General features: G+C 35.9%; 1 protein-coding gene across 2 annotated transcripts in view; it reads left to right on the top strand.

Annotated features, from left to right (window-relative positions):
* The first annotated feature begins 2,556 nt into the window (after positions 1-2,556).
* LOC100370579 (ribosome biogenesis protein bop1-like) overlaps positions 2,557-15,161 on the top strand; it is a 76,929-nt gene continuing 64,324 nt past the window's right edge. For both annotated transcript variants that reach the window (XM_085500003.1, XM_085500001.1), the window contains exon 1: positions 2,557-2,678. In XM_085500003.1, the coding sequence (XP_085356129.1) occupies positions 2,610-2,678 (69 nt within the window). In that variant the 5' untranslated portion in view covers positions 2,557-2,609. The remainder of the gene's footprint in view (positions 2,679-15,161) is intronic.

Here is a 15,161-nt window from a genome sequence, read left to right as displayed (position 1 = left end):
GCTAATTTGAGACTGGGCTTCACCAATATCAGGTAACCATGTCATATAACATATAACCATGTCACATAACATTTATGTCATATAAGCATGCATTTAAACAAAATGGCTACCAGTCAGCAAGGCATGTCAGAGATGTAGCTCTTGAACAATTTTTGGCCATCTTGATTTAGCTCATATAACAAATTGCATGTGCATATGTATGATATAGTGTGTGTGTGTGAAGTATGAATGAAGTTTGAACAGCATAGACACAAGTGTGACATACAAGTATAATAAAATAAATGTGTTTTATTAACAGATATTTACTACCAGTATATGGCAGCCGTCATCTTAAATACGGCTCGAATTAGTAAGAAATATAATTTTCTGATATGTTCACCATTTCCGTTTTTTTTTAAAGCTTTAATTGGTCATAGAACCAAAAATGAACTGTCAATTTTGTTATGGTGCCAATAAAGCAAATATTTTATTCTATATATTTGAGTTATATTGCAGCCCCCATATAATTTATCACACTTGTGTTCACTCTATATATAAAAAAATAATTTACTATCAAAAACTAACTTGTATCATCATGGAGCTAAAAAAGATTAGTTCTATGGTATGATGTAGTAAAGCAAGTTTTGCACAAAAGAGTGAATAAAAAAAATTATGGGGACCCCAATAGATGTTGAAAAAATTGCACAATAAAAAGAATATGAGGAAGTTACAATAATGTACCAATTTCTGATAAAAAATGTTCAGTTTGTTAAATTAAAGAAACACTTTTACTGTCATATCAGTTGTACACTAAGGAAAGAGAAAGTTTATTCACAAAACACAACATTACTTATGACAACAAAACAAACTAGTTATTTATTAATATTTTAAACAACAAGCCATGCATGGCACAGTCCCTGTTATCAAATTTAAGATATATAGTTTTGTTTATAGTAATATAGTTGCAATGTAAACATGTCAGAGATATGGACCAAGAAGCTAATTCGTGATTATGATGATTTTTTAACATTAAAATGATTGACATCTTGTATCTAATTGTCAAATGAGTATATACTTGTCAATATTGAGAGATATTGCTCTGGAACAGCATTAATTAAAATTTCCACCGGCCGGTCATTTTGAATACATCTACATAACCTCATATAATGAATATATAGAATTTGAACATAATCAGTCAAAGCATGTCAGAGATTTGGCTCTAGAAGCACATTCATTAAAACAAAATGGCCACCTGAGTCAGCCATTTTTAATCCGATCTGAAAAATAAAATGACGTGCATCAGGAACCCATAATGTCTAATGTATGTACCGAGTTTGAACACAACCCATCCATAAATGCAAAAATTTGGTTCCAGAATGTCAGAAATGCTTGATTTTGGATGACTTTTTAGCACAAAATGGCCGCCATTTAGAATCAGATAGTCAAAATCAATATATCTGTATATCTATGTCATGATGTATAATGAATATATAAAATTTGAATATAATCAGTCAAAGCATGGCAGAGATATGGCACTAGAACTGCATTCATTAAAACAAAATGGCCACCAGTCGGCCATTTTAAATTCGATCTGAAAAATAAAATGATGTGCATCAAGGTCTTATAATATCCAACGTATGTACCAAGTTTGAAAATTTGGTTCCAGAATGTCAGAAATGCTTGATTTTGGATGACTTTTTAGCACAAAATGGCTGCCATTTAGAATCAGATAGTCAAAATCAATATATCTGTATATCTATGTCATGATGTATAATGAATATATAAAATTTGAATATAATCAGTCAAAGCATGGCAGAGATATGGCACTAGAACTGCATTCATTAAAACAAAATGGCCACCAGTCGGCCATTTTTAATTCGATCTGAAAAATAAAATGATGTGCATCAAGGTCTTATAATATCCAACGTATGTACCAAGTTTGAACAAAATCCATCCATAAATGCTTGCTTTTGATGATTTTTCAGCACAAAAATGGCCGCCATTTGGCCATCTTGAATCAAATCGTGAAACAAATTGATGTGCATATGTATAATATTATGTATAATGTATGTGTGAAGTTTGAATGTAATAGATCCAGGCATGTCTAAGATATAGGTCCGGACGCACACATGGACGCACACATGGACGCACCAGGAGTCCCCAATTTTGGACTGCGTTCGAACTGGGACTATTAAAGTTGAAAACACTATAAATGATGTGGAAAAATACATTCATAAATATTTCAATATACAAGAAAATTCAATTAAAACTGAAATGCTTAAACCAGCAGCTTCAGAAAATACAAATTAACTAATTTTCCTATGTTTAGAAATTAGAGCGTCTGATATTTTCCTGTATTGTTTAGTGTTGGTTACTTTTTATGTCTTCAGAATTTACTACATGTACTTTATTACAATAGCAATAAAACTCAAAGTAAAAAAAATTCTTAACAATTAACACACCAACTTACTCTGTATGCTGGTGATATTTCATATCTCTGTCTGGAATTCCAAATAAATAGTTACATAGTATACATGTCATGACATACATTTAAGTCTATTTGACCTTTCAACCTGTACGTGGAGGAAATAAACAGTTAACAAACATACACCTAAAACACATGCTGCAAAATGGCGACGCGCAGCAAAAGGAAAACTTCGTCGAAAGAATCGGAGGTTTCAGAAGTTACAGATAACCAGGTGGGTGAATTAGCCAGTAAACAAAGCATTACCATGGAAATCTTTCTTATGTAGTTTCGGTGAAAGATTTTTGTAAGAGTATTTAGCTGTATTCGCTGGTCTGATTACGGAGTGGAGAGTCATATGGCCCGACCGATTTATTTACGAATTACAGCTGGAATTCATTATCACATCGCGCAAATAATTCAGTAATTTAATTGTAATATAATAATATCTAAGATACTCTCTGTGATGCTGAAATTAATTCAAAGAATGCTCATGTAGTCATACAATCGAAAGACATGTAATTTGACACAAGATGGCGCTGCACTAAATAAGCTGTTACAAGCTATTACACACGTGTGCTTGTACCATAACACGTTGATGTAGATGTATTGTCTTTTATATTCATAAAATAGACATTAAAATGTATTTTAATATATAGCAGGTAATGTCTGGCGAGCAAACTCAACCAAGCGAGTTTATTGATAAAAATAGAACCGACATAACTATAATATATAATAATAATAATAATAATGAATTTATTGCATCCTTAGAAATAATTTCCATTGGTTGACAGCAATAAAATGTTAGTAATAAAGTACAATACATATAAAACTAAAGTAAAAGTAAAATGTCAGTTATTGTTATTTCTGATTTCAAATATCTGGTCATCACTTTTCAATTCTTCTGGAATATTGATATTATTAAATAGCTTTTGTCTTTCTGTTTGGTACCTAAGACATTCCATGAAGAAATGTTCTTCATTTTCAATTTTGATCTGGGAACATTGCTTACAGATTCTGTCTTTTAAAGGTATTTTGGGTTGGGTATGTCTACCCTTCTCAATTTCTAATACATGACTGCTTATTCTGAAACGAGTCATTATGATTTTATGTTTCAGATTACATAAGAGCAAATATGGTTCAAAAGTGTACGAGTCTTTAAACTTTATATACGTTCTCAGTTTTCTATTATCATTTGTTACACTCAACTTCCAGAACTCTACATACCTTTGTCGGATGTTTTTTCGTATGTTTTTTATTTTACTGTGTGGTAATTTTTGAGGTATGACAGACGAGGACAAGTTTGTATAATATGATGTTGAAGTGCGCAAACTCTGAAAGTCAAGTTTTCGGTTCACACGTTAGTTGTTTAGGATTCAAGATTGCGCCATGTGTGATTTGTGTATCACTGCTAATCAAAATGATTCAAAACCCCACTCAAAGTTAAACTGTTGTTACTATGTTGCCAAAAAATGATTGCCTCATCAGAAAACAACATTCTGAATGAAGATGTTTAATAATGAATAAGCTGTTTCGTTACACATAATTTGTTAAACAACTAACAAAATAGCGCCACCTATTGACCGAAATTGCACTATCAGTGTATATATAGATTTCCTTGATACTCTTATAAATATGCATGTTATTTTTAAAGCTTGCTTCATAGTGGACCTATGATCGCTCTTGTTGCACTTGCTATTAGTCGTGCAATTATTTGTCGGAGTGCCCCCTAGTGACAACTATAAATTAATCTCTTTTTTTTAGTCACTGAGCAGTGTTCTCCCCAGACTTCATGTCAAGCATCACGGTCAATTTGCATAACAATACATCTAATTTGCATAATTATATTTGCATAATACTAGTAATCAGTTTTTCCCAACCAATTTGGTCAATCTACTAATACAATTAATTAATACAATTAAGACAAGATATTTTTATATTTGATAAATTTTATATCATTTTACTGCATTGTATTTTATGTTTTTGTATCAAGTCAAATAAAGTTTGAAATAGAACAGCATAAAAAGGAAAACAAATTGAAAAACTTGTGTTATAGCTAGTCAGTGAATATAATGTTATCCATGGATGTAACTGGTTCATCATTGTGTACAAGTTTTAGTGCCCAGGTCACTGTCAGTTCATATAACGTCGGGGGAAAACATCTTTTGGTTAAATTTATAAAGTCGGCGAGATATCGAAATATGTTGAAATAAATCAATAATTAGAAAAAAATTCTACAATGGCAGTTCGGCAATAATAGTCGGCGATTTTTCATTGCTATATACCTTGTGAGTAACGCTACGATCACCGTAACATTGTCAGCTGTCGGCATTGCGTTGGACAGGTATTCACTGCTGCTATTCCGATCATCGGTATCTGACTTTTTGGTGTAAAATACACAAATTGTTTATTAAAACGGTTCATTGACTATTATCATAGGCAATACATCAACATCGCCAACGAGATGTTGTTTTTAAACATCGCGGAAAAACATGCACTCTGCGCCGCCATCTTTGTTACCTCGATCAGAGCCCCCCTGTAACCCAGCATGCATCGGTCACAAGGTTGCAACGTGCATTATGTCGCCTTAGGGCGGCGTTCTTCGCTACTAAGGCATCCTATGAATGGGGTATTTCCAGAGGTCAGGGTTCATTTTTCTTAACCCGTCTCGTCTGCTGTTGAATTATTCACACTTTTCTTTCCAATGCGACTTAATTTCACTTGTTTTTTTTTTATTTTGGGGTAATTAATGTCACCGGCGATTGAGTGATAAAAAATCAGAGTGCAGCAAATCGGGGTTGATCTTCCCGACGTACGCCGTGACTTGTTTTGTCACATTGTTGCCGTTGCGTGCAATGGGCAAATTATTGCTACTCTAGTATTTTTGTTTGGATTTGGAGGCTCTGCACCCCGGCTCTGCATCCTTGAAAGACTTCGCAACTTATTGCAGACTTCCGTTTTTATCACTGTCTTTGTATGGCTAACAAAAGCGGGATTACCTTTCGATCAATACATGTTATTGTTTTAAATTCGTGCAAGACGAGACTGACACTTGTAAACAAAGCAATAAGCATCACGGGCCAGTGACCAAGCGTCACGGACAAAGGGCAAGCATCACGGCCGAGTGTCCAAGCGTCACGGTACCGTGTCGCTTCAGAGGCCTGGGGAGAACACTGCTGAGGATTTGGCGGTCCATTGATAACAAGTCATATAGCCCTCTGCAGGACTGTAGTTAGGGGGGCACCTTATCATCTGATCCTAACCTGCGGCACACACCCGGGCATACAGTCTTGTATGCAGGGCTAGTGATTACTCTAGGAAAAGTTAAAAACTTTTTTTTACTGCCACGCAAAAAAGGGTAGTCTTCATACTATCTCAGGCAAAAAAAATAATTTAGATCAGGGTTCTCCCTACGTCCGGGACTCAGAATTTCCGATCAGGACAAAAATTTGCCAATAAGCAATATAGGATGTCGGCAATTGGACCATCATTATCATCATTATCATCACCATCATTGTCCTTGTTGGTTTAACCACAGTCCCTCTATCCCCGGTCTGGAAACGACTAGCGTTCTTTTGTCTCGAACCGCGGTGCGGGTAAACAAACCGTTCACACCCGGGCCGAGGAGTCAGGAAGTCAGACAGATTACAATACCGTCAAAATATTCATTAAAATCGGAAAATTTACCGTCATGCAAAGCGATACCTCATTGTATGACTTCACTTTGACTTCAAATTCGGGCAACCACAACATAAACAAACATGTAAAAAAAATTATCACTATGAAATTTGGTTTTTTTAACGGTGATGCGCATCAAAACCAGCCTACCAACTCATAAACACATCCAGTTCCTACAATGTAAAGATTAATATTGGGAATTATGTTCATCTTCTAGTTTTAATAGGGAAAAAACTTCGCGTGCCAACATGCTGACATCGCTAAACAAATCTTGTTAAAATGGCGTCGTTCATGTTAACATGATCGATCGAAAAACCTGTGATATTTCTGATTTTTGGGGGTTCATAACAGTTCAAATCAACTATACAACAACTAATGACTTTATTCTATGCAAAAGTATATAACAATGCTTCAATGTTTGTATATAAATGATTTTTTTAGCACAGAATTTAGTACATTGTCATTTTAATACGTCGCCATTTGCATTTATGATCTAAAAAGCATCCATAAAAGTCGCTCAATTTAACATTAATAAAATGCGGTGTGACAAATAACAAATCAGCCCACCAATTTTTAATGATATGTTTCGATCATAAAATGTCAAAATCGAAGACAAATATTGGTTTCGCGCCGAGAAGTATGGTAAATAAAATAGAGTTCATTTCAATCACCCCAAAATCAAACACGACAAATTTCTGGTAAAATAGATGAATTAAAGAACCACTCGCCGGCTAAAATAAAACCTTACACAGATATCCTGGTTAAAACATTATGTGAAAAAGCTTGAATTCTGGAATAAACAACTAAGTTTAAAAAAAAACACATAGCACTGACAATGTCAAAAATAGTGGCCGGCTGCGTACTGATCACGTGACAATGCTTTGCCCATACCCGCAATGCGCCTTTGCCAGGGAAGGAGGCCAATTCACACCTAATACAATGACCGTTTCCAGACCGGGGATAGAGGGACTGTGGTTTAACACACAATAACACAATGCAAAAATTAACAAAGAACAAAACTTTAGTGAAACAAGACACCGCTGTACAAAATCAGCGTACACATGTGACATCGGCCTAATGTGTTTTTGTTTTATTCTTCTCCGATTGACATTCTTTAGTTTTAACAAACGAACCAGATCGGAATAAGTCATACATCAAAATAATGGAAGGGAAAACAGTGATAAATAAATAAACAGAAGGAAGGTTTGCCATTGCAGTTTATTTCTGTGTAGGATTAACTTGCTCATGTTACCGGCAGGGATGCTGTCGTTTGTTTAATCTACACTTGCACTCGAGTGTAGTAACCTTCGTTGATGTTTTTGGCTTTATGACTTGTTCATAAAATTAAATTCATAAGCTATATTCAGTCAGCGATACAAGGAATACTTATTTCTCACTATTAATGTGATTTACCAGCATTCAATTAGAAAATAAAACAGATTAAATTCTTGTTTCCACTTTGGCCGTAAAAAACGAACGTCATGCTTTGAAAAAAAATTGCTACCAGGTCAGAGGTCAATGTCTCAAAATACGTATTTTAGACGTGATTGCGAAAATAAAGTGTATACAGTAAAACCTGTCAAAACCGACCATGACTGGGACTGGGATCTATGGTCAGTTTTCAGAGGGAGTTCATTCAGGGTGGGCGTGACTTCGATTGAAACAACAATTACATGTTGTAAACATGGGAAAAATGAAAGACTCCGGAGTTTGCCTCTGGTGATTATATTTGCATTTATTGTATTGTTTCAATAAAATAATTTACCAAACAAGACAAGAATATTATGGTATGTACATGAATCAATAAACATTAAACATTAAAATAAATGTTCGTAACTGGAGGCATCCATTTTGAATGACATCACAATGCAAGTTCACGTGAGCTACATGTAATTATCATAATTTATGCAGACAGTTGATTTTGCTGTTAAGTCAATGAATCAAATTACGATGTAGAAAAAATTGCCAAGTTTTGACTGCTTTAAAGAACATTTTTTTTCAACGATTTTGTTTTCCGTTAGAATTTCGAGATCTTGGATATCTGTCAAGTAAGGTAACTAGAGTTTTTGTTTATTGCGAAGTTCTGTAATCTCGTCAACATGTCTAGTCAAGTCACTGCTTTCGCAGGGGTCGATAATTTGACTGTCGTTCCAATTTATGTCATCGTTTTCTGTAGATTGATGGTTTTCTTTGTCTGCAATAAAATTCTCAACAATCTGTTGCTCCCACTCACCGTCATACGTTGCTTCAGTCGGTATACGTTAATCAAAGTGGAGGTATTCATCAACGCTACACTGTGTTTGTGGGTCTGCAACTGGCTTATTGAGGTTTCCGATTTCTTTGTTGTCGCCTGCTTCTTGTCATCATCAATTTCAATCTTGAAGCCCCCTTTACGGAAACATTCAAAAACACAAAATTATCGATTATCAAAAGAAGAAAACTCAATGTCTTTTGATCGTTGAAGAGATGATAATGCAGTGCGCTTCACCGCAACTGAAGGTGATGACGCCGATCATTTGTTTATATCCTGGGTCATTATACTGTCCAGACATCACGCATGCGTGGGCGTGTGGTGTGAAAAACTTAACCATGCAGTTGCCATTGTTTTACTCGAGACGTTACTTGTAGTGTGAGACTGGGTATTGTTTCTGTGACGTTAAATTGAACACAATGCACACTTTTTAGGTCGGGCAGACCGGATTACTAGACAGCGAATGTGGTGCAACTGGTCTGGTGGTTGATGTATTTCATGTGAATATTGGACTTGACACCGATCAATGCGGTCGGTGTTCGGAGTAGACAGTGGTTGGATTTCACAGGTTGTTTTAACACAGGCGTCTATGGAGAAATTTTGGGGCTACATAAATTGGTCAATTCTGACAGTACCGGTAAGTCTGTTTATCCGGGGGTCGGTTTTGACAGGTTTTACTGTATATTTTTTCACTTTTATCAAAGCAGATTAATTTTACATTGAAATATTTAAAACAAAACTTAAATTCATTAAAGTAGTTAAATCGTAACTAGTAGAATGTCAAAATGAATATTAATTAGCTCATGAATATTAATTAGCATTGAATATATTTCATAACTTCATAATATTTGAAAACGCCGATCGCTCGCCCAAATACTGATCACTGACACTTGAGTGTTCGAAATGGTGGTTTTGATAGTAAAGTGTGAAAATACAACTAGTATTAACTATTATTAGTTCCCGTTCGGACGGTAGTCCGAAACGGGAAGTAGTGTTTTTGGTTCCGTGCGTGTGTGCGTGTGCGGTCATATTTCAGACATGCTGTGATGGATTCTTTTCAAATTTGGTACACATACATGTCATGAAGATATACATATGCACATGAATTTGTTTTGTGATTAGATCAATTTTGACCGTTTGGCAGCTATTTTAGACCCCAAAATGTGCAGATTCTGATTACGATTACATGCATCTAATACAAAGTTGTTTTTATGTTGTTAAATTAATGTCAATAAAGTTCTATTATTATGTTGGTTTGTCAGAATGTTACCTTTATTTGTATTTTGTTTGATATCTTGATTTGAAAATGATTGCAATAAAGATTATCAATATTTTTACCACGTACCTGGACCCTGCCTTTCCCCTACATTGTCTTATCGTTCAGGCAATGTGTTCCAGTGTTGCATCTTGGGAGAAGATTCGCTTAAGTGAGGTAAATGGTAACATACCTCGTGTTCGGGTCCATGTTTATGGATGCCTGTTGTCACTTCGCGATAATTAAGACTGAATAGTCTGAAGATCACTAAATTATTTGGTAAGTACAGTGGAGTAATTTGTTTTTTTATCTACTGAGTATGGGTTTTTACGTTATTTAATTAATGCTTCCTGCAATGATATGTTTGCCTGTTCGTTTATCATTCAAGCTCCTTCAAGCCAGTTATCTATTTCAATTTGTGTTGGCAAAAATATACTGACTGAAATATAAGTAGCCCCACGTATAATGCTATCTTGATCTGGGCTAACTAATGGACAATGCCCCTTCACACTGCCCTACACATGCAGTCACGGTTGTTTTGTATTCGATCGTCACAATAGCGACCATGCATTGGAAAATGACTGTTTTTGGACGTATTCAAGATAATCGTTCTGGTTTGATTATTACAATAAAAAAATCATTGATCCAACAGTATCACGTGATTACGATTTTGAGTGCCATTACGAGAGAAAACTGAATAACTTCCTTCAAAATGCCCTGTCTGAGGAGGTACGTCCGCCATTTTGAGAGATTAGCCAGAATTTTACGTCATCAGTAGTGTAGAATATCATTTGTAAACGAAATATAGCCTCGAGACAACATGGAATAGTCATTTAAACGGTAAAATAGAAGTTTATGTCGATTGATCCCAGTCTTTTTATTGTGAAGACGCTAAAAGTTAATTTTTGCTATCCACCTCCAAAATGACTGAGTCGGGCGATCATCGGTCCGTGCTATGATAACCCCCCCGGATACAGTCCGTGTACGCAGGACTAAAATATAAGATGATATATTTGTAAGCAACGATATATGAAATTTCGGGAATTGTATCGTTGCGAATCTACGAAGGTAATTTGTTTGATGCCCGTAGCCGGTGGTCAATGGACTGCACCGTCTATGTATTAGTGCAATTGTTTGTATTTGATCACTGGCGCTCTCGTTTGTATCTTTTTTACCAGTAATTATTTACAAAAATAATAATTTTGTGTAACTCGGTGTTTATCTAGCTGCAATTTTTAAATGACGTGAACTAGCTACGTTAATATCGTGACGATCTTTCATAATTTGCGACCAAACACGGCGGGCCACCATCTTTCAATATACAGTAGGCCACCTTGTCACAGCGCCATCTACATCCAAGGTCACTTGTTTGAATCCATTTGTTTAAATGTGCATTTGAGAGAACTGAATTATTGTTGCAAGGTCTTGGTGGATTTATGTGAACTGTATATTGTTTGTAAATTTTTTTTGTATTTTTTTCACAGGATCTGAATTTGAAAGACAATTTTGATGCCTTATATCATGCAACAATACCACATAGTTCTGCAATATACACAAATCTATTACAGAAGATTTGCTGACTTCAATTAAAAATCTTCATTTATGACATGTTTATTTTATTATAAAAAATATAAATATAGAACTATGTATTTAAACTTCGAATTGTACACCAAATGAAGTTTGTAATAAAAACACTAACAGCTTTTTTTCTGTGTGAATTTATGCAACTTTATTTGTACAGTAAGAGAATGATTCTGTTGCTAAGTGATGATATAGAAGGCAGTGCTGGTCCATCCTACTTCACACTGAAATAACAGGTCAAGATAAATTAGTGATTGCAGGTTATGCTCATTAAGATTCACTTAAATATTCAGGTATCACCTCTGGAGTCTTGTAACCTTGGTATATTAAATGATTATGTGCTAATGTCAGTACTGCTAACAGTATGACTATTGATAACATACTAGATATGGGACATATTGTATTTAAAATTTATCTTAACAAGTCATTCCAGTATGTATTTACAGGTTGCTTGCTGATTTAAATAGCTGCATTTCATTCGGACCAAATCATTCTGGGTGCCTTTCTGAAGTTGACTTTGACCTTGTCACTGCGTTTCAGACATTGGACACTGCATTGAAAAATGTTTTGAAAGTACTCATACTAGATCAGTGCACTGTAAACCATTTTCTTTTGTTTATTCTTATTTGTCATACTCAGTATGTACACTGTTTTGGTATTTCACCACGTAAATATATTTCTTGAATATTGTCAAGACTGAGTTTGGTACATGAGGATTAGTTTGAACGGGAACTGTGTCATTTTCAATGACTTGTTGAATTCTGAATGACACTTCAAATCTAATAGTTGTATAACACTTGTATCGTGAAAGCAACTGAACTGGGGCCTCTTGTTTTGGGTGCTTGTTCTAAACGTAATATTTTACTTTATTTTAATGAGACAGTTACATGAAAAAAGCATAGCTAACTCCTTTTGACAGAGCAGAGAAACGAGGAAAATTTTAATGATTCATTCCAAAAATAACAATACCAAAATCACGTCTGTCCACAGGCGGTCGGTCAGGTTAAATTTGACATCCAATTTTCAAAATTAAGTCACGATCAGTGAATGAGCTCGATCTATACTTACCGTAAAAGTATTCCCACAAAAAATATTTTCGACTAAAAACTGCCACATGCCCTGAAAAAAATCGAACAGAGCTTGACATGTATTACCGTACTTATCTGGGTAAGAGCCCATGCCGGGGCAAACGCCCACCCCCCACTTTTGACACAATAAATAAGTTGAGGTCATATCCGGGCGCACGCCCAGGCGGTCTTTTTCTACAAAAAAAACAAAAACAAAACTATTTCCTATTCGTTGACTGTGGTTGTACCGGTAATAACAGTTGACTTTCTTGAAGTCTGTCGTGATGCTTATAAAAATTCTTTAAATATAATTGTTAATTGCGTAAAACAAGGGGTGAACGCGAAATAGATGTGACAGCAAAATAGGTATTTCACTTTCTGCTTTCAGGGCAGCGTGTGTAGACTGGCGCAGTCGGGGCGATTAATTTGTTTTTGTAGTTTAAATAAAATAAAAAATTTCGCGAAATGAAGGTTTTAGCCCAAAATCTTCTTCAACTGCGAAAGGTGATTTCACGCTAACACCTCCATTTTGCGATTTTTTTAATTAGTCCCCATTCGGACGTAGTCCGAAAACGGGGACTTATGTTTTGCCCTGTGTGTGTCCGTGCGTCCGTGATCACCTGTATCTCGAACATGCATGGACCGATTAAGTTCAAACTTCACTCATACATCACACATTATATGGGACATATGCACATGCATTTTTTTCATGATCCGATTAACGATAGCCGAATAGCGGCCATTTTAAGGCCGAAAATGCATCAAAATCGCACATTTTCACCATTCCGGACCCGGATCTCAGTTATGCATGGACGGATTTTGTTCAAATTTGGTACATACATTAAACATAATAGGACCTTGATGCACGTCATTTTTTTTTTTGGATCGGGTTTGAAATGGCCGACTGGCGGCCATTTTGTTTTAAAGAATTCAGTTCTGGATCCGTATCTGAGACATGCCTGGATTGATCGAGTTCAAACTTCACACACACAAGGTACATCATGTCACAAATATGTATGTGCATTTGTTTCATGATCTCATTAATGATAGCCAAATGGCGGCCGCTTTAAGGCCGAAAATGCATTGAAATCGCACATTTTCACCATTCCGGACCCGGATCTCAGTTATGCATGGACGGATTTTGTTCAAATTTGATACATACATTAAACATAATAGGACCTTGATGCACGTCATTTTTTTTCCCGGATCAAGTTCGAAATGGACGACTGGCGGCCATTTTGTTTTAAAGAATTCAGTTCTGGATCCGTATCCGAGACATGTCTGGATTGATCAAGTTCAAACTTCACACACACATGGTACATCATGTCACAAATAGATATGTGCATTTGTTTCATGATCCGCTTAACAATAGCTGAATGATGGCCATTTTAAGGCCGAAAATGCATCAAAATCACGCATTTTCACAATTCCGGAACCGGATCTCAGTCATGCATGGATGGATTTTGTTCAGATTTAGTACAATGTGTTGTACATATGCAGGTGCATTTCGGATCAGACCACTGAAAGTGGTCTGAGATTTCGGTCATGATCTACTTTGAATGTATATGTCACTCAAATATGAACAGAACGGGGACGTGTCATTGACAATGACTTGTTTTATTTAAACTAAAAAAACAAATTAATCGCCCCGACTGCGCCAGTCTAGGCAGCGCGTTCACCGCTGATTTACATTTATTTTTCAAGATTTTTTTTTTCAGAGTCTTAACAGTCAGCAAGTCTATAAAAATATATAAAAATATATATTATATATTAGCAGAAACGGTAGTTCTCTTTTTAGCTCCGCTGTCGACTTTGTCGAGCGGAGCTTATCATATGAGTGATTGTCCGTCGTCGTCCGTGTCAATGTTTTACTTTTTCGACTTCTTCTTGAAAACTACAAGCCTGAATGCTTTGATATATGTACCTTGGGTAGACCTCTCTTAGATTTGTTCATTTCATGATGATATCTTCAATTCTCTAATTTTGGTTCTGATTGTTTTGATACTATACATATTGTTCATTTCTAATGATATCTTCTGTTCTTTAATTGAAATGTGCATTGCTAACAGCAGAGCTATCTCAGCCGAGAGGCTGCTTGTTGAAATATGTCGTGGCCCTAAAAAGGGCCGGCCGTTTGGTTTGTGCTTCCTTGGAAACGATTCAAGCAAATCGTATAAGGAGAGCCGCGAAGCAAGTGTCGCACTCGTTCGGCTTTAGCATTGTCGACAATGAAACCGATGTTGCAATATTGTAGCAACCCGTACCTGGGAGAGTGGTTGAAATCATGTTATTAGCCTTCGCAGACAAAGTTTGCCGAAGGCTTATAGATTGGGTTCCGTGGTTCCGTCCGTCCGTCCGTCCGTCCGTTCGTCTGTCTTTTACTTCTTATAACTTTGATATGCTCTGTCCAATGTTTTTCCAAGTTGGTGCATATGTAATTCTCAATGCCATACATATGCACGCCAAGTATTTTTTTGATTCGCCAAAGTTTCATTGTGTTTTTCTGTGATTTTCAACATTTTACTAGTAAAAATGCCGAAATTTGCCGGAAAAATCTGAGTTTTAACGACATCTCGCAAGAGAACTGGCATACCGTATTGCGCATGCGCCAGTCTAACTGCTGAGGAAATCGACGTCGTTTTCGTCTGAGGATATTGTATTCCGGGACTGTATCTTTCTTTGCACAAGGCTTATATAGATTAAATTCTATCTCAAAGGTAAGAAACTGTGCTTATGGTATTTATTATGAACTTTGATTTATCCTTTTGTGTCCTGACTTTGGTGAGAAACTAGCGATCGTACAGTGTCACACTTTGCCAGAAAAACAGTCCTGCTATTAGTTCAAGAACTGGTTATGAAACGTGTAAATCGAAAGTTTATCTCGTC

The sequence above is a fragment of the Saccoglossus kowalevskii genome, chromosome 6 (assembly GCF_978046115.1).
Source record: "Saccoglossus kowalevskii chromosome 6, keSacKowa6.1, whole genome shotgun sequence".
Taxonomy (NCBI): domain Eukaryota; kingdom Metazoa; phylum Hemichordata; class Enteropneusta; family Harrimaniidae; genus Saccoglossus; species Saccoglossus kowalevskii.
This window is presented reverse-complemented; position numbering and strand designations above follow the sequence as displayed.